This window comes from Notolepis coatsorum (assembly GCF_963971535.1).
Source record: "Notolepis coatsorum genome assembly, chromosome: 1".
In the NCBI taxonomy this organism is placed as follows: Eukaryota; Metazoa; Chordata; class Actinopteri; order Aulopiformes; family Paralepididae; genus Notolepis; species Notolepis coatsorum.
The window spans coordinates 51,102,440-51,122,589 of record NC_140165.1 but is presented as its reverse complement, the minus strand read 5'-3'; the positions used below and the strand labels follow the sequence as shown (position 1 = coordinate 51,122,589).

At 47.5% G+C, this 20,150-nt stretch overlaps 1 protein-coding gene across 1 annotated transcript in view; it reads right to left on the bottom strand.

Annotated features, from left to right (window-relative positions):
- Positions 1 to 617: 617 nt before the first annotated feature.
- LOC311232239 (FERM and PDZ domain-containing protein 4-like) overlaps positions 618 to 20,150 on the bottom strand; it is a gene marked incomplete at both ends in the record, with an annotated part of 183,105 nt that continues 163,572 nt past the window's right edge. The window contains 5 exons of the mRNA XM_084318977.1: positions 618 to 4,036; positions 6,133 to 7,167; positions 9,231 to 9,366; positions 13,624 to 13,806; positions 14,517 to 14,606. Coding sequence (XP_084175103.1) covers positions 618 to 4,036; positions 6,133 to 7,167; positions 9,231 to 9,366; positions 13,624 to 13,806; positions 14,517 to 14,606 — 4,863 coding nt within the window. The remainder of the gene's footprint in view (positions 4,037 to 6,132; positions 7,168 to 9,230; positions 9,367 to 13,623; positions 13,807 to 14,516; positions 14,607 to 20,150) is intronic.

Below are 20,150 nucleotides of genomic sequence, written 5' to 3'. Positions count from 1 at the left end.
TGCAAGGCCTCTATTAGGTACATATAATAATACAAAGGTCTGCAACAGTATGGCTTTGCAAATGTACATTACATTATTATCATCAGAAGTAGCAAGTACAGTCAGCGGTGATTGCCTTTCAACATCTCATTGGATCTCGAGACTGAGTAACACGACTCCGCCTCTTGGATGACTGCGTGTTTAACTATAAGTCTTTCTCTTAAATGACTGATATGGTAAAGAGTCCAGAACGTGAATGAAATCAGTCTGACTCTTATGAGGCTGGATCTTAAAGTAAGATACTCAAAACAGTAATTGTATGGGGTACACCAGACGGCATACGGGGCAGCCTCTATTTGGTAGAAATCCTAAAAAATTAAATAAAGAAAAGTTTCCCGCACACAGTCTTCTTAATTTGCATTGAAAACACTTATTACTTATTATTCATAAATACTACATTGCTAAGTCCGTCTTTGTACGTGTACCTAGCCATAGTTGATATACCATAGGTCTTATAAACAAAAGTGTGTACGTGTGGTCAAGAATGCGATTTAATTGCAAGAGAAGAAGACCTCTTCTAGACACTTTCTCCTACACATGTTATCATGATTAGTCAGATGTAGGAAAAGTTTACTTTTCTACTTGCTAAGCAGCGTTTTGAGAGAGCGAGTGAGTGCGTTAGCGATGGCCGACATGGTGCTGGAGTGGCGGACCAGGGCTTTGACGCTGTGCTCCCCGGGCGCTCCGACGGTCGCCGTCTCGGCCGCCTTGAGCAGGCAGATGTAGTTCATGACGACCTCGTCGACCTTCGCCACCACCTCCCTCTGCTGGTGCGAGGCCGCGGCCCCGAGACCCCGCACCAGACACATGCAGGCCTCGCAGAGGCAACAGAGCACCTGGAAGCTGCACGTCACGGCCAGCAGCATCTCCTCCGGGCTACCGTGGGCCTCTGCCATCCTGCGGCACGCTCGGCCCAGCTCTTTCGACTCGATGGCGAGGAGCTGCTTGTACTGGGGCAAGTCCTGAATCGGGGGCATCTGCGCGCCCCCCCGCTCTCCTCGGCCCACGCCGGAGCGCACCAGCGCGATGAGTTCGCTGGCGTCGCGGCGGACGTCGGTGAACCCGGTGGGGAAGGTGTACATGTGGTCCTTGAGCGAGTTGATGCGCGACAGGCGGTCGCTAAAGCTCATGTTGTTGAGGACCTCGCCGTACAGCTGGTCCCCGGCCCCGTCGAGCGCGGGGCCACAGGGCAGCATCGCAGGGCCGCAGGGCAACATCGCAGGGCCGCAGGGCAGCATCATGGACGCCGCCCTGGCCTCGACGCCGAGGTCGCTCCCGACGCGGTTCCTCCGTGGCCTTTCCCACTCAATCTCATCTTCCTCTCCCTCGATCTTCCTCTTGAAGAAACAGTAACTGAAAGGCCCGTTGCATCTCCAGGGACTAGTGTCCAGTTTGTGAGGGCCCTTCATCTGTTTGTTGTCTTTCTGCAAAGGGAACATCACAGAGGCCCTCCGACTGTCACCTGAGGACCAGCATGTCGTGCCAGAGGACACTGACCCCTGGGAGTAGCTCTTGGAGAGCCGTTTCCTTGTTGGCCGCCGCTGGACTTTGGTCTCGCTGTGTTGTGCGACAGATGGCAATAGCGGCTGCTGGCTCCGACTCCGGCTCGGTTTGTCGAACAGAGCCTCTGCGCTACTGGAACCAGCGGTCATATTACTGGAACTGCGTTTGAGCTCCCGGCCCCGCTGGAGGCTGTTATTACAGTGATCAGTCTGGCTGGACAGGGTTGGGGCGATGGCCTGGATGTGGTTCTGGTTGTGCCGGATGTACTGGATGGAATGGACAGAATTCTGCTTTGGCAGAGTGCTAGAGTTGCCGGAGATGGCGTTGGCTTGCATCGGCAGAGACGAAGGGGGAGGGGGAGGCGGAGGAGGGGGCGGCGGAGGTTGCGGATTCAGGGTCGGGGACGTGACACAGGGTCTAGAGCCAGTGGACAGCTGCCTGGTGAAAGCTGAAGGATGGTCTCCCTGTCCCAGGCAGACAGCGTTGAGTTCTACCCGCTGAGCCGCTAAACTGGGGGCAGCAGAGAAACAGAGAGAATCGTTAGGGGGGAAAGGGGCCTGAGGGGACTGGCGAACTGCATGCTTCATCCTCACGTCACACTTTAACCAGTCCCCTGCGCTGCCACTGGGCTGACTCCGTGAACGAGGCGGGGGGCGGTTGCCGGCACCCCTGCCCTCATGGTCGGCCATGTCAACACTGCCCTCTTTCCTACACAGCGACAGGAAGCGTCTGGGATCCACAGTCCCCCGATCTAGCTCGCTCTCCAAGCCAGAAAAGGAGCTCCGTCTCCCACCGCTGCCAACCGGCCTGACCTCTACACTTTCGCTGGGTCTCTGAGCATGCGAGTCAGGGCTCCTCTTGAGCTTGGCGGGGAGCGTGGCGGAGTGATACGCACGAGAGCTTTTGCCCGCCTGCAGGAGGGCAGATGCGTTGGGGTTGACTACATTGGGGTTGAGGAAGGGGGAGGAGGACATGGAAGTAGGCATGCATGAGCATCGTCCAATAGTGTTCCCCCTATTCTTAGCCATCTCCACCAGCTGCGAGTTGCTGGTGATGTAGCGCCTACTATCCTTTTTCACTGCCCCTCCCATGCCTGTGCTTTGGAGCTTCCCTCCCTGGTGCATCTGGCTGACTGTCAGATAGTTAATCAGCTGCCGATAGGCCTCGCTGCCCTCCCTCTGGTTCAACCCCTTCAAACAGGCCTGTTGCTTAGCATGCAGATCATTGTGAAGCTTTCGGGCTGCAGTACCTGTGGTTTCTTTGATCTTAGAGGATGTGGCGGAGGACGGGCGCCCCGGCTCTGCCCCTGTGGTAGGAGGGTGGATGTTGGGCAGCATCTTGCGTAGGAGTGCAGGGTCGGCATGCGGGTGGATGTCTTTACCCTGAGTGTGCTGTCCAGGGAGGCCATGAGCGGTTCCAACAGGTTTGTTATCCTCATAGTTCAGCACCCTGAGGAGCGAGGAGGAGGAGCTGGACAGTGGGTGGTGTTGGAGGTGGTGGCGGTGTTTCGAGTCCAGCGCGGTGGGGCCGAGTGGAGAGTCGGTCGGAGTGGCGCAGGCACTGCTGTTTGTGCTGCCCCCGGCGTCCAGCGACGAGCACACAGAGGACTGACGCGAGCCGTGCGCCTCTCCCTGTAGGCTGGATATCCTCTTCGCTAGGTGATACTCACATAGCCGGGCCACACTTTGCTGTCTCGACATAGGATGGCGGTCGATGTCCGACCCCTGCTCCGAGTCCTCTGATCTGGGTTTTTTGGCCGGGGAGAGCAGCGACGCCACCACCAGGTGTTCATCTGGTTCGACGTTAGAAGATCCATCGTCTCCCTCCCCTGTCTCCTCCAGCAGGCGGTCGCAGGAGGCGGAGCGCGGGGCGTTGTGGCGGCCCCGGGGGAGGCTGTTCAGCCCGAGGCCCTCCACAACGGAGTTCTCGGGGGACAACAGGGAAGGCTGTCGCTGGCTCAGGCTTCTCTGGCCGCCCCCTCGCTCGCAGAACGAGGTGCGCTGCTGCTCCACGTCCAGATGGCCGGCGCTCCCACCGCAACTCCCACCCCGGTGCCCCTCCCTCGTGCTGAAGGTGTTAAACTTCCCATTGGAGTCGGCTGATTTTTTGGCATGTTTGCCTCCCGGCGTGGTGGAGTTGGGACGCTGAAAGGTAGAGGGGAGGTCCGCTTGGGACCTCGCCTCCGAGCAGCCATCGAGCCCCGACTGCGAAGAGTCCGGCTGGGGGCTCCGTCTTGGAGGCACGGCGGGGGGCTGGAGGCGGCATGAGGAACTGCGTGGTTTCTTCAGGGTCACCCCTGTTGTGCCGGGAGAGACAGGGAATTCCGTTTTCTCCTCCAGGAGAGGTTGGTAGCCTTCCCTGGTGGCCACCAGGAGACGCATGTGGCTCTCACTGAGCTTGTGCAGCTCCGAGAATTCGGTCACCTCAGAGGAGTTTGTCTCATTTCCGGAATCGGAGGAAGACTCGGGGCTCAGACCTCGAGATATCAAAACACCTGGAAGATAATGGAAAGAAAAGTCAGGGATGCTTGATTGATCTTGGAGGTAAATACTGTACATTTCTTCATTAAAACATAACACAAAAAGCTTTCTATCAGTCTATCAGAAAACTGACCTGGATGTGTAGATTCAATTAGATATAAAATACATGATCTGATATAACAAATAATAATAAAACCCACAGAATTCTACAAACACAATACATCAGCCCTCAAAATGAAAAGCTGTTATAACCCAGATGCCTCTCATGTAAGAAAAAAAAAATATATAATGAATCAGTAATGAAGAAAACAGCCGAACAATCTCAACTTTTGGCAGTGATTTCGTTTTTGGACGTAGGACAAACATAACAAAACAATAAAAAAAAAAGCATTACATTACAAGACAACCTATGCTGAAACATCTCAACAGCAATAACAACAACAACAACAAAAATCTAAAAGGCCAAGATATGTGGGTTATGAACTCTTCACTGTTGAAGAAGCATACAAATCCAGTTGTATCATGCACATTTGAATAAATAATAAATAGTCCGAACATTCCTTAAACAGATCAAAGGTGCCCCTGTAGGGTAGTGTTGATGACAGCCCCACCCTCATATCCTATAGACTTTGAACTCTGAACCCCATTTCCTATACTCTAAGCTCTGTTACCTACCTCAAACTATAGTCTACTCTTTTTTCTTTTATTATTATCTTTTTCCCCCTTCTTTTTCCGTTTTTCTCCCCTCCCAATGTTAGTCGTTATGCCAATTCCCAGTGCCCTTCCTGGTCGTTGCGCACTCTACCCCCTCACATGCTTCCTCCGACACATGTGTACCCAGCCCACCACTTCTTTTCACCTGGCAGCGCGGACTCTCACTGAGAGAGTGTAACTTGTGGAAGGTCACACTACCTCTCTCAGATCCTCCTCTCGCTGTGCAGGCGCCCCGACCGAACTGTAGGAGTCGCTGTCCACAACAACCCAGACCCACCCACCGGCTTCCCTCCCGCTGACTCTGCCAATCGAGCCAGTATGACGGCCGGCCAAGTGTCTCTTGCGTTGGTGACGAGCGCCTTGTCCGCTGCGCCACCCAGCCGCACCTATAGTCTACTCTTATAACTCTGTATGATAGCATGTACAATAATGCTGTATATACCATATATATATTTATACATTCATATTTACTGTATATTTATTTATCCACATCTGTCTAATCCTTTTTACATACCTGTATTTACTATAGCTATATCTGTATATATACAGATATAGCTATAGTAAATACAGGTATGTAAAAAGGATATATATATATATATATCCCTACTCTTACTAGTTATACCACTGGCCAGTATGACTTACTGGCCAGTGTGTTTATACCTGTATCACTGTACACAATACTATAACAATGTACATTATTACTCAGTAGTACTAATTTATATACAGTATATTCCAGTTTAATCACCTGTACATTGTGTATTGCTATTGCATTTTACTGATACATTTGCACTCTGGGTAGATTTGGTTAGACTTCTTTTCATTGTACTTTACTTGTGCTGTATGATGAAAATATATTTTAATCTGAATCTAATCTAATCTTCTGTACTGTGGTAGTGAAAGGGTTAACCGTCTGTAGAGTGGTAGTGAAAGGGTTCATCTTCTGTACTGTGGTAGTGAAAGGGTTAACCGTCTGTAGTGTGGTAGTGAAAGGGTTAATCTTCTGTAGAGTGGTAGTGAGAGGGTTAACCTGTAGAGTGGTAGTGAAAGGGTTAACCGTCTGTAGTGTGGTAGTGAAAGGGTTAATCTTCTGTAGAGTGGTAGTGAAAGGGTTAACCGTCTGTAGTGTGGTAGTGAGAGGGTTAACCGTCTCTAGAGTGGTAGTAAAAGGGTTAACCGTCTGTAGTGTGGTAGTGAAAGGGTTAATCTTCTGTAGAGTGGTAGTGAAAGGGTTAATCTTCTGTAGAGTGGTAGTGAAAGGGTTAACTGTCTGTAGTGTGGTAGTGAGAGGGTTAACCGTCTCTAGAGTGGTAGTGAAAGGGTTAACCGTCTGTAGTGTGGTAGTGAGAGGGTTAACCGTCTGTAGTGTGGTAGTGAGAGGGTTAATGTAGACACAGACCTGGGTTGCTACTGTTGGGCTGCGGCCGCGGGGGCCTCTGCTCCGACACGGTCAGCGCCTCGAGCGCCTGCAGGGTGTCGACCACCGCGTTGTCCAGCCTCCTCCCCGCTCCCCCTCCGCTCCCCTCGCCCCCCGTCGGCACGGCGTCGATCAGTGACACAGGAATGTCGTCGTCGTTGTCCTGCGTGCCCGGCGGCCTCCTTTCGGGCACCATGTCCTCGTCCGAGCTGTTGTCCCGGAAGCCCGGCGGCGGGGCGGCGATGGCGTGGTTGAGGGTCTGCAGCAGCGTGTCGTCGGCCTCCTCGTCGACTCCCTCGTCTCCCTCAGGCGGCGGCAGTGACGTCAGGTCGATGATGTCGTCGGTGGAGTTACCACTCCGGTTACCCCCTCCGTTTCTGTTTCCGTTACCTCCTCCTCCTCCTCCTCCTCCTCCTCCTCCTCCTCCTCCTCCTCCTCCTCCTCCTCCTCCTCCTCTCTCGTCCCCGACCGGTGTGCCTCCTCCGGTGGAGTCTTCCTCGCAGGAAGCGTCGTCTTCGTCCTCCGCGTCGTCCGTGGTGTCGGCGTAGCACAGGTCTCGGAGCAGCGGCTCCTCCCCGCACTCGTCGCCGCCGATGTTGCTGTAGACGTGCGGCCGGCCGCTGTACTGGAACGACGCGCCGGGGGGCGGAAGCCCCTCCTCCCCGCCCGCCCGGAAGTCCGTGTTGTTGTGCAGGTAGGGGGGCCCTCGCTCAGGCGCCTCGGGGCTCTCCGTCAGCCTGTCGTAGCCCTGAGAGTTCCCGCCCGCGGCGTTCCGACCGGGCTCCCCCACGAAGATGAACGACACTTTGGCGCTCCGGGGGGAGTCCTGCGGTCTGTGGCGGGTTGGGGGGAGGGGCGGGGGCAGCGGGCTCCTCCTCCCGTCTCCCTGCAGCCTGTCAGGGAGCTGCTGAGGACCGGAGAAGGACACGCTGTTATAGATGTCTCCCTGGCCCTCAGGCGGCTCCTCGCAGGTCCCCAGAGAGGTGCTGTACGGCCACTCCAGCGCAGGGTCCTGACCTGGAGACGGGCACAAGTGTTCTTCAGAGGTGGAAACAGTGGCGTGATATGTCGTGGCGTGTTGTGTCGCGTTGTGTCGTGATATGTCATGTCGTATTGTGTCGTGTGGTGTGGTGTTGTGTCATGTCATGGCATGTCATGACATGTGGTGTTGTGTCGTGATATGTCATGCCGTATTGTGTCGTGTGGTGTTGTGTGGTGTTGTGTCATGTCATGGCATGTCATGACATGTGGTGTTGTGTCGTGATATGTCATGTCGTATTGTGTGGTGTGGTGTGGTGTTGTGTCATGTCATGACATGTCATGACGTGTGGTGTTGTGTCGTGATATGTCATGTCGTATTGTGTCATGTGGTGTGGTGTGGTGTTGTGTCATGTCATGGCATGTCATGACGTGTGGTGTTGTGTCGTGATATGTCGTGTCTTGATTGATTGATTGAACATTTTATTAACAGATTGCAGAATGGGTACAATACAGTACAGCTCAATACACACAATTGTTAAGGGGATGCAGACCAGAGAAAGACTTTCGTCTTGTTTACATCAGGGTCCCACATTTTCAATTCATCATAACATATATGACATACATGACATACAGATAGACAGTACTGCTACATCTATACATTTATGACATACCAGATTTACAAATACAGTACTGTTTGTGATACAAAAAGAGTTTAAAAAAGAGAGTATATACATTTGACGAAGAAACTGTACATTGGATGAGGTGGGGTGGGGTGGGGTGGGGGGGTGACTGTACATAGGAGGTGGTTGGGTGGGTGGGGTGGGGGGGGTTGTCGTGATATGTCGTGGCGTGTTGTGTCGTGTTGTGTCATGATATGTCGTGTCGTATTGTGTGGTGTGGTGTTGTGTTATGTCATGGCATGTCATGACATGTGGTGTTGTGTCGTGATATGTCATGTCGTATTGTGTGGTGTGGTGTGTTGTGTCATGTCGTGACTCGTGTTGTGTGACTCATGTCATGTCGTGATGTGATATTTCGTGCGGTGATATGTCATGTCTTGTTGTGTCGTGATATGGCGTGTCATGTTGTGTCGTGATATGCCGTGTCTAGTTGTGTCGTGATATGTCGTGTATTGTCGTGTCGTGATATGGTGTGTCATGTCGTGTAGTGGTATGGCGTGTCATGATATGTCGTGTCGTGGCGTGTCATGTCGTGATATGCAGTGTCGTGATATGTCGTGTCACGATATACCGTGTTGTGATATGTTGTGCCGTGTTGTGATATGTCTTGTCATGATATGTTGTGTCGTGGTGTGTCATGTCGTGATATGTTGTGTCGTGATATGCTGTGTTGTGATATGCCGTGTCGTGATATGTCGTGTCGTGATATGCCGTGTTGTGATATGTTGTGTCGTGTTGTGATATGTCGTGTCGTGATATGCCGTGTTGTGATATGTCATGTCATGATATGTTGTGTCGTGGTGTGTCATGTCGTGATATGCCGTGTCGTGATATGCTGTGTTGTGATATGCCGTGTCGTGATATGTCGTGTCGTGTCGTGATATGTCGTGTCGTGTCGTAACGTGTCATGGTGCAAGGTTCCAAAAGTTCATTTAGAAAATAAAAATGCTACGTCACAGGCCTGCTGGAGAGACAGAGAGACAATCCTTTCAAAAACCACCTCAGCTACATTGAAATGACTACTATGGGAATCATCACAAATTAACCCTTTCACTGGCGCACTACCAAAACGGTTAACCCTTTCACTGCCACATGACGACCGGCTGTTGTGTGATAGTAAAGGGTTAACCTTCTGTCGTGTGGCAGTGAAAGGGTTAATACAGCTACGTATGCTCGTTGGATCCACAAGCATCACAAATACCCCATTTAAAAAACAGACACACGCACGCACGCACGCACGCACGCACGCACGCACGCACGCACGCACGCACGCACACACACACACACACACACACACACACACACACACACACACACACACACACACACACACACACACACACACACACACACACACACACACACACACACACACACACACACACACACACATGCACGCACACACACTGAGAGACTGACCAGTGTCGTCCCCTCCGGTGTTGCAGTGGGCCATGCTGAAGATGGATCTCCGGGAGTCCACTAGGAGGCGGTAGTAGCCTGCCGTCAGACAGGCCAGGTTCATGGCATCGCTAGACTCCATAATCAATGTGATGGGCTGGAGGGAGGGAGGGAGGGAGGGAGGGAGGGAGGGAGGGAGGGAGGGAGGGATAAGGAAGTGGGAGAAAGGGGAGAAGGGAGTAGTGGAGGCAGAAGAAGGGGAGGGAAAAAATAAGGAAAGGAGGAAGGAATGATCAAACAGGGAGAGAGGAAGGAAGAATATTTCAAAGGACTCCATGCCATCAGATCAAGTGAACAAATTAATCGATGCCTGAGGAAGTTCAAAAGATATTCAAACAAGCTCCGACTGGCGGACAATTTACTAAGTGTTTGCACACAAATTATTCCTTTATAATGACAGGAATTTGTTTCTTGTCCAAGCCAGTCAGTGGTCTATGATTAATTGGACTGGTCTAACATTATAGAACGGGCAAGCTGTTCCCAAGCCTGTCATTCCAGCAACTGCAGCCAATCCACTCAAAATATCTATTACAAACGTGGCCCAGGCTTGGGCCCCTGATTAAACCTCTGCATCCCAGGCCACCAGCAAGTACTGTAAATCAGGAAGCTTTTTGGAGCTGGCATGAGATGAATGAATGAATGATCTTTATTGTCATTGTTACAGTGTTACAACGAAATTTAAAATATAACTGATGGACCAGTGAAAAGATAACTGATGGGCAAGTGGCTTATCTCCGAATGAAGAAGAACTTGAAATCCAATACTTGTTTTGCATGTGTGTTGGAGAGAAGCTTAATATCATAGAAATTAAGAGAAATCCTGCATACTGCTCTTGCAATAAAGACAATCTGTCCATCGGATTATGGTTTTTTCTTCCTGTTAAGCATCGGACGGCCCTACCGCGGGCCGTCGTGCACGTCGCGGCACTCTTCCTTCGTCTGTCAGCTTCCAACACATTGTTGGACAGCTAAAATAACCGCTGTTTAATTGACACCCTACTCTACCTATTACGTGCTTCCAATCTCGGGTTACTAGACCAAACAACCAACAAACGTCAGTTTTGGACAAGTGACCACGTCCGGTTTTGCCTGACCCTGAACGGACCAGTCACCTCTGATGGTGAAAATGATTGACCGTTTTTGTAGCCAATTAAATTCTGGAGCTGACAGTATCTTACATGAGGGATGATTACTACAATAAAGGGAGAGAAGAAGACGTTGGTTGTTTGGAGAATGTATTGGACCGGACGGCCATTTTGGATAAGCATACCGAATTATTACATTAGATCAACTTTGTTATCAACTTGGGACCTGTACTAGATAAGACTTCACAGTTATGGACCCATTGTGTTTTCCAGCTCATACCTCTCAGCTGGAACTCTTTTGCAGGCAACTGTTTGCAAACTAATCCAGATGTAAGTAAACAAAAGTTTTATTTCAGTGTGTTCAAACCTCTGTAACTCTATTACATTAGCACTCAGAGTGATTCTTCCTGTTGTGGAAGAAAATCCTGAATGTTTCTTTTCAAAAGAGACCAGACTAATGCATGTGCTATAAGTGGTTCAAGAATCAATCTTAAATTACTTTGGGTATGCAATCGACAGGCGTTTTATGCAAAACTAGCCTGATGCTTGCCCGATGGATAAGAGGTTGAGAATCCATACTCTTTTGAAGGTCCATAGTATGGACAGAAACATTGTGTAACATAATAAACAAATAATCGTCTTTAATGCAAGAGCAGTGTGTGTGACTTTCTTCATTTCTAAGATATGGTGCATTTATAGTGCGAGTACTACTCACAGCGTTATACATTTAGTCATTTAGCTGACACTTTTATCCAAACTTTAACAATGGAATGACTGCAGACAGTATGGGTGGACCCAGTAGGAAGGGAATCCCTGACCCTGGCAGTGTTAGGGGGCTTTCTCACTGCCATTCGGGGTCGAATCAGCTCTGTTACGTCCTCGTTCCGTCCTTGGGTGCAAACTTCCCCCCTCCCTCTCCCCCCTCTAGTTTGTGTACACACTGCAGTCTTGGTGCGCTCCGGGTTCTGTTTACGGTTTGCGTTTTGAGCGTGTAAGCTTGCCGTAGGCGATGATGTCACGCTCGAACGTCAACACAGGAAGAGTTTAACATACGGTGGTGGAAACTGGATGCTGATATAAAGACCATTGGTCTATAGAAATAAATGCATTTGAACAAGAAACCAATGTATAGTAGACATAGCAATGGCAAAAAAAGTTGCCAAGTCTTTAGCCCCTTCCGTGACTGCGATGTGCAAGCCAGGGGCTTTATATCTGATATATTTCGGACCCACCCCGAGCTTTTAAGGAGTGTTTGGTGGTCCAAATGAGCCTGGCTACTATGGAGCTGCGAGTGACTGCGTATTCAAAAGCCCCTGGCTTGCACATCGCAGTCACGGAAGGGGCTAGGAAGTCTTGTGCTTGTAACGTGGCTTCATGTTTTCATCCACTGAGCCGTGAGGCTCAACATGCTTGTTTGGTTGAGGTCTGAAGTTCTCTGAACTCGCCAAATTGCCCATAAATATAGTTTTTGTGGGTATTGTCCAGTTGTTGCTGTATGTTTTTATCTGCCCAAAATTCAAGCAAGCATGAAAGCATTACAGTAACGACGTTGTGTGTGTCAGCAAGTTGATACAGAAGCCTCTCCCGTGTTTTGGTACAAGCTTGTACACCACGCCCCCCGCTCCCACTGGCGCGCACCCGGAACCACCTATTTCAGCAGTCCAGGTTTGGAGCGAATCAGCGTCCCCGGGGACGCGGGGGAGCGTTCTCAGTAGGACGGACACACCCTTTTCTGGTGCGATCGGGCTGTGATTAGACCCTGAATGGTTAGTGAGAAAGCCCCCTTAGTGCCATACTAGGAGCACCAAGCACTCTAACGACTCTAGCCCAATCCATCCACACACTGCTGCTAGTCCTAAATTAGATGTACGTTGTTCCTTTAAAGCTCTACCAGAGACCTTTCAAAAAGAGACTAACCAAGTCATTCTCACTTCCTGTAATGTGTTATGTGAGCTACACTGATTGGCTGGCTTACTGCCCCGCCCACCTTAGGAGGTTTCACTCACCCCAGTGAGAGATGTTGAGGTTTTGGCCAAATGTAGCTATTTCTTTCTCTTTACCATATAAACTCGAGTTTACCAACAGGAAGTTGTACTCAAACATCCGACCAAATGGTAAATACCATAGATATATATATAAAGACTAGATAACTCACCCGCGCTGCTGGCCAACGGAGACCGACGTTGCCACATGGCGGCCATCTTGCGTGGGTGGAGCACGCCCACTCATAACATGCATGTCTATGGTGCATGTACTATTGAAATAACCATAGCTTGCTTAATTTTCAACCGTTTTGCTTGTTAAAAACATCAGAGATGTAGTACTGATAATGTACTTTCATATATAATTTATTTTTTAAAGAATTATTCCAAGCAAGAATCATAGCCATGTTAATAACGTTTGTAATAAACCAAACCGTTTGTAAATCTGTCAAGATTTCAGCGAGTTAAGAGTATTTTTGTTTGTGCCGATCATCACCTTAAAGCAGTAGTAAAACTGTAGCAAGATGGCCGCCGGTGAACTATGTGGGAGACTCCGCCTTGAGCCATCTAGTGATATATATCTATGGTAAATACCAGTGGTAAACTCAGACACGTTCCATAATACCCGAGTTTACGAGTTGTGACGTTTCACTGACCCTTCACCTTTTGTGGCGCAAACATTTATTATGAATATGGAGTATCATCACAGAAATATGATGTTGACATGATAAGATATTCCTTTATTGATCCCCTTGGCTCAGTGGCCTCGTGGGTAGAGGGTCCGCCCTGAGTTCGGGAGGCTGGGAGTTCAAGCCCCAGCCGAGTCATACCAAAGACTATTTAAAAAAATTGTACCCATAGCCTCCCTGCTTGACACTCAGCATCAAGGGTTGGTTTGGGGGGAAGTCCTTGCGACATACTAGCGTCATGTCCAAGGGGTGTACTTGTACATCAAGCTGCCTCACGCTACGGAAACAGGAGATAGGCTCCTGCCCCATGTGCCGTTACGGCTCGAGAACCATTGGTTCTCAAAGGCAACTTCTTGGGGAAAAAATTACTCAAACCACCTGCATCAAGAAAGAAAGGTTCTAATCTGTCTGAATCTGCTGCCTTACATCTGATTGGTCCTAACTTTACAATCTATCTATCGCATCCAATCGCTATCACCTTGTACCATTTGGTCACCTGATACATTTCTGACTTGACGGGTTGACTAGGACTGACCAGATGCACCATTAGAGTGTCTTTGGCTCTAGTGCAGTAGTTTAGGAAACATTATTCTGCTCACCCTGACGTCCAGAACGTGGAGTTCTAGGCGCACATTGGTCTCGTCCTCGGTCAGGATCTCGATGCGGTTGACGTGGCTGAAGTCGGCCAATAGGGCGACCAGGTTGGTCCGCGTGTTGATCACGTGACTGATCCCGTAGCGCGGCCCCACCAGCAGAGTCACGTCAGTCTGCTTCTCACCCTGCTGCACCGTGGAAAGTGTGTGTGTGTGATGGTTTGAGAGAGAGAGAGAGAGAGAGAGAGAGAGAGAGAGAGAGAGAGAGAGAGAGAGAGAGTTTTCACCAGACTTTTTTCCCTTTGTTTTAAAACCTCTTAATTCTTTCAGTGCCAATCACGACTATAGTCAGGTTATCTCCCCATGCGTTGAGCGCCAGAACCCCGACTATACTCGGGTTTTCGATTTACTGCTAGGTGGCAGTATCGCCTACCCTTTGAAAACGTATTTCACACTGTGTGTTACATTTTATATGGTCCGGGCGGAGAAATGGGACCCGGGCAAGTGAAAGGCTTCATTCGAGCCACTTGGAATGCGTCCAGCACACTTGATGCATAGTTTGTCCCATTTCATGTCAGGGACCCGATGGACATCAATACTGGAAATCGCGATCAGACCATTGGAATATTCATTTTGGAATACCTCCTAGCAAAAGTAAGGACTATATGACATCAATCCTACTTTGATCCTACAATGATCAGCAGTCCAAAACGTATATTATTGCTATTATTGTCTGTTATTTTGTATCTATCGTATATTGTTTTTATGGTTATGAATGCTAATGTATGTTGTTGTGGTCTCTTGTTGTTTGCAAACCCTGCTTGCCTTAAATTGCCCCTGGAGGGACGAACAAAGTATATTTCTCTTATCGATTTGAATGACACGCCCCCAGCACTTACCAGTAATATTGAGTTGAACTCCCTGCCCCCGTACAGCCGGAGCTCACTGAGGTACCTCAGGTAGTGCACCTTGGCCTGCAGCGCGGTGAGCTGCACAGAGAGAGCGGAGGGGAGACGTGGCACCAGGTTACCATAGGAACAGGATCACAACTTACGTTTTAAAACCCAGCAACAATAATAATAATAATAATAATAATAATAATAATAATAATAATAATAATAATAATAATAATAATACATCGGGCGGTTAGGTGGCGTAGCGGAGATTGCGTTCGTCACCAACCCCGGAGCTGTGAGCTGGATTCGAACAGGCGAATCCAGCTCACAGCTCCGGGGTTGTCACCAGCTTGGCTGGCCGTTCACCCTAATACAATTGGCTGTATTAGAGGGTGGGAGAAGCTGGCGGGGTGGGTCCGGGTCGTTGTAAACAGCGACTCCTACAGTTCGGTCGGGGCGCCTGCTAAGCGCGGATAGGATCTGAGTGGGATAGTGTGATCCTTCCACACGCTACGCCCTCTCAGGGAGGATCCGCGCTGCCAGGTGAAAAGAAGCGGTTGATTGGCTGGACGTGTGTCGGAGGAAGCACGTGATAGCCTCCACTCTCCCAGATGATCTGACTGTGGGGGGTAAGTGCGCAGCGACCAGGAAGGGGATTGGGAATTGGCATACGACTAACATTGGGATGGGAGAAAATCGGAGGAAAAATGGAGGGGGAAAAAGATAAAAAAAAATAATAATAATAATAATAATACATCGGATTTATATAGCGCTTTTCCAAATGCTCAAAGACACTTTAACACAGGGGTCAGCAACCTTTTTGACATGGAGTGCCTGTTTGAAATATAGTTGTAACTAGTGTGCCTCAACAATATTCCATGCATCGTAATTTTTTTTCTCTCATAATCAGGTCTTTTTAATGAACATTTTTACATTATTACATCATTATTGTTATTGTTATTATTAACAATATTATTATGATGGTTGTATCAACCCTAAATCTGAGTTGGGGGGGGGGGGGGGGGGGAATGCAATGCAGACAAACAGCTGCATACAGTGCGACCATTTCACTCACATTTGCCCATTCATTTTTGGACACATCACACACCATTGGTGTGTGTACTGTACGTGTGCTGTCATAGCTCCACCTACAGGGGATGGGTGGGTGAATGTGAGGTATATTGTGTAAATACGTTTTGATTGATCGCAAGACTACACTGTAAAAAAATAAATAATAATAAGTTACCAGAACTTAAAAATATTGAGTTCAGTTACTGTGCATTAAGGTTTTCAGTTTTCAATCCATAATAAGTTAACAGAAAAATAAGTACACAACCACATTATTTCAACCTAATAAAACTATGTTTATTGTCATTGTTTTAAGAACACAAGTTGACTTGGTAATACTCACATTTTGAGAGAAAAAAAATTGCTTTTAACATGTGCAATGTTCAATGAAATATAAATTTGTTGATTAATCCCACTGGTCACAATGGTGACCGTAATAATGTTTTTTTATAAGGCTCTGCAAATGTTACTGAATGATGTAGCAATGTATTTCCAGCTAAATTGAAATAATAAACAAATAAAGGGTCTCAATTAAATATGTGGTAGTAAAAAGAACCTGTGGGAGGATTTCAACAAGATAAATGCGACAACAGTGCAAAATATTTCACTATAATATTTCAAAGCTAAAAAAAAATATATATATTTTTTAATATATATATAAAACGCTTAATAACAAACAAACAAACAAAAAACAATACAAAAGAAGTCTCTGATTAAATATATTCATTGATTAAAATAAAACGAATAAATAAATAACATAAATAAATACATACATACAAATCAAAGCCCAATCAGATGGCCATCTTCATCGTTTTAATGTATTTTTTAAAAAGGCTTAAAAATCTTTGCCAGCTTATTTACTCATCATGTAGAGGATTCAGTTCAAGATTCTACTCATCACCTTCAAAGCCCTCAACAACCTGCCCCCCCCCCCCCCACCTCTCTGACCTCCTTCTCCACCACACGCCTACCTGCCGCCTCAGGTCCGCAGATGCTAACCTCCTCCAACCCATCAGAACTAAGCTCCGGACCTGGGGGGCGACAGGGCCTTCGCTGCAGCTGCCCCCACCCTCTAGAACGCCCTTCCCAACCATATCCGTCATGCAGACACCCTCCCATCATTCAAACAAGCCCTCAAAACCCACCTTTTTACCCTTGCTCTCAACTCCTTCCTCTCTCACCTTTGTATTTCTCTCTACTAAAACTCTATTGTATTGTATTGTTTGTTATGTTAAAGCAGGGGTAGGCAACCCTAGGCACGCGTGCCTGCGTAGGCACGAGGGGGCATTTTCATAGGCACAGGGGGCAGCATAAAAATATATATATATATTTTTTTATTCCCAATGCTGTATTTCTGTAGAAGCAAACATGAATTTAAAACAGGGATTTAAATTGCAACAGGGAGCCTTGGGCTGTGAGACACTTGCCTGACGTTGAATAGAATCTTTCCAATAAGTGTGACTATGTGAAATGTCTTCAGTGCAGTGTTGTAGTCGAGTCACTAAATCTCGAGTCCGAGTCGAGTCACGAGTCCCCAGTGTTCGAGACCGAGTCCGAGTCACCAACGAAGAGCCTGAGTCGAGTCGAGTCCGAGTCGAGTCCTCATTACCCTAGTCTGAGTCTGAGTCAGAGTCCAATGTCGTCAAGGTTGAGTCCACTCCACTCTGGCAGTCAAAGACAGTGGCGTCGTTTCAGTAAAAGCCAAGGTATGGCAATTAGGGAGGGTAGGGGGGTGAAGGGGGGGTTTCCCCCCCTTGGTGGATTTTTTTTGTCAAATCAGTTGCGCAATAGTCACTTTTGTCACTTTTGAGTTGTTTCTATACAATTCACTTATATGACATTTAGGTATGACACAGGACTACACAAGCATTTTTTGTATAGAAATGTGTCAACAGACTAAAGCAGGGAACCATAATATTTTGCATACAAATTATGCAGAATGTAATATCATAACTGTCTTATTTTTCTTGCAATTGAGCCAATTTTCCTTAGGTACGGTTTTGAGGTGTGTGTTCAACAGAATGTAGTATCAAAAACACGTTCACAAAAAGGATGGGTTACTGAATGCTGAACTGCACTGTTATAATCACTAAGCCATTGTAAGATCTTACCTGTGTCCCTGTATCACTTGTCTCTGCTGCCCTTTGATTAAAAAACGTCTGTATGTCCATTTTCCTTTTTTTGTGGCATATTTGAGTTAGTCACCTATAGTAAAAGTCACCTAGTAAAAGTGAGATAATTGACAATATCAAAACATGCTAGGGCTGTACCGAATAGTTTGAAGCTTCGTTCATAATGTTGACATTTGAATTCTAAATCAACATAAAAAAAAAAAATTTATTATAAAAAAAAATATATATATATATATATATATATATTTGTATTTAATTAAATGTTTAATTTGCCAAGGTATGGCGAGTGCCATACCAGAGCGACGCCCCATGTCAAAGAGCTGACATATATAAATAAAAAAAGGTCTACATTAAACATAAATGACACAGCGGTCACCATTTCAAAGGGAGTTTATTTACTTTGTGACACAATAGCCAAACAAATGCACTAGCTATCAATATCTTATGCCAAATGATTAGGGCCTTTTCCATGCAAGCCTACAGGCTACTCCACACAACACCATCTGACACTTCCATGGCCTCCTGGGTCAGGACGAGATGGAGGGACCAGTGGAGGTCAGCAGAACCATCCAGGCTGCATCTCTACATCAATGATCCTCTGGACGTCCCTGGTCAGGACTTGCCCCGGAAGCAGTGGACAACCCTCAACCGCCTAAGGACCGGCGTCGGACGCTATGGCGCCTCAATGAAGAGGTGGGGCCTCAAGGACAGTGCCTCATGCCCCAAACACCGGCCACCGCATGGAGAACGCGGTCTGATGGAACTGGACGACGAAACGTTGGCCTGGCTTGCCTCAACGGAGCTGCAGGTCTAAAGACACACGCCAGAAGAAGAAGGGCCTATTAAATATTTATCAATTAACAAGTCTGCACCTTCAGAGTCCGAATGCAGTCAATGCTTGAGTCCAAGTCCGAGTCTTCAGTGCTCAAGTCCAAGTCGAGTCAGGACTCGACTCGAGTACTACAACACTGCTTCAGTGTAAACCACAAGGTGGGACACAGTAATGAGACTACTATCTCTCTTAGCTCCTCCTTTTTTAACACAGTGCCAAGGACAAGATTTCTCGTTAGTTCATGCCGACCGTTGAGTGCCAACGACGAGAGATTATTTTTTTTTTATTAGCGATTTCCATTCATATTTCATCAATCTAGCCTCACGTTACCACTGCAAACTCTCTCTGAGCTCCATTGGGAAAATACCGCCCCCTATCGTCTCTCCCTGTGGTACTGCACCCCTTTGGAATAGATTGAATGAAACGCATAAAAAAATAAATCCTGCTTCCACATTTTACTTCTCAGGCATGTAACTCGAGCCGATCGGATTCATTGTGGACCATCAGAACAGCGTGGAATCGGTGTTTCGACCACCCAGCGTTGGATCAATAAACGCGATCGATATTTCGAATGGCGATCAGGAATTGGAATAATCTTTTTGGAGAACATCTGATTTGAGGTAAGGAATCTATTTTACCAGTCTTAGGATAATCAGAGCTTTTTTCACAGAGATATCAACGTGGGCCCTATGTGTGTGTGTGCGTGTGTGTGTGTGTGTGTGCTGATTAGGAAATGGATAATCGATTTTTCAGCCCGCTTCTATAGCGTGCATAAGTACACATATACTATCGATAATCTAGCGTTTATTTGAAAACGATTCATAAATAGGCCGAAAAATGACAATGTTTTTTGTGTATTCCAGTATATTCCAGTACAAGGGCGATTATCACAGAATCTTTATATTTTCCTGAAACTTTCAAAAAACGAGAGTTTTTCTAAATGGTATCAAACGGAAATGAACCGATTAAAAAACAATCCGTTTCGACAATGTTGACTGCAAACAAGTCATTGATAACAAGCGACGGCCATATTATACACATAGCCATAATTTAAGATATAGTTAATGCGTTCGCATTGGGCATTGGCATTCAACAGGGTTCCGGTGCACCGGACCCGTGGCACGGAAAGTGTTAACCATCAACCACAGGTCAGTTTGTTGATGCTTCTTGGGTATAGCACTTCCCCTACCAGTCTGTAGTAGCCAGCGTCCTCTTTTTTGCCTTTCTCTTAACCACTAAACCCGTGGACTCTAGCACAATATTATGATTGATAGGGTATACAGACCCTCATCTGCACCTTCTCTACTGTTATTAATTTTTTATATTCATATTAAACATCCTTTTACCCTGCCCATACCTGTACCCCCCCCCATGCTGCTCTGACACCTACATTTCCCCAAGGGGATCACTAAAGGAATATCTTATCTTATCTCGTCTTATCTATCCCCAGGCCATCAGGCTGCTAAACGAACAATAAACGCTATGCAACAACCATCAAATGCACACAGCACACACACCCACACGCACACACTCACTTAAACAAACAACACACTGCAGCACCCACTCTCCACACTTTAGATCACACAAACACACTTTATATTTATT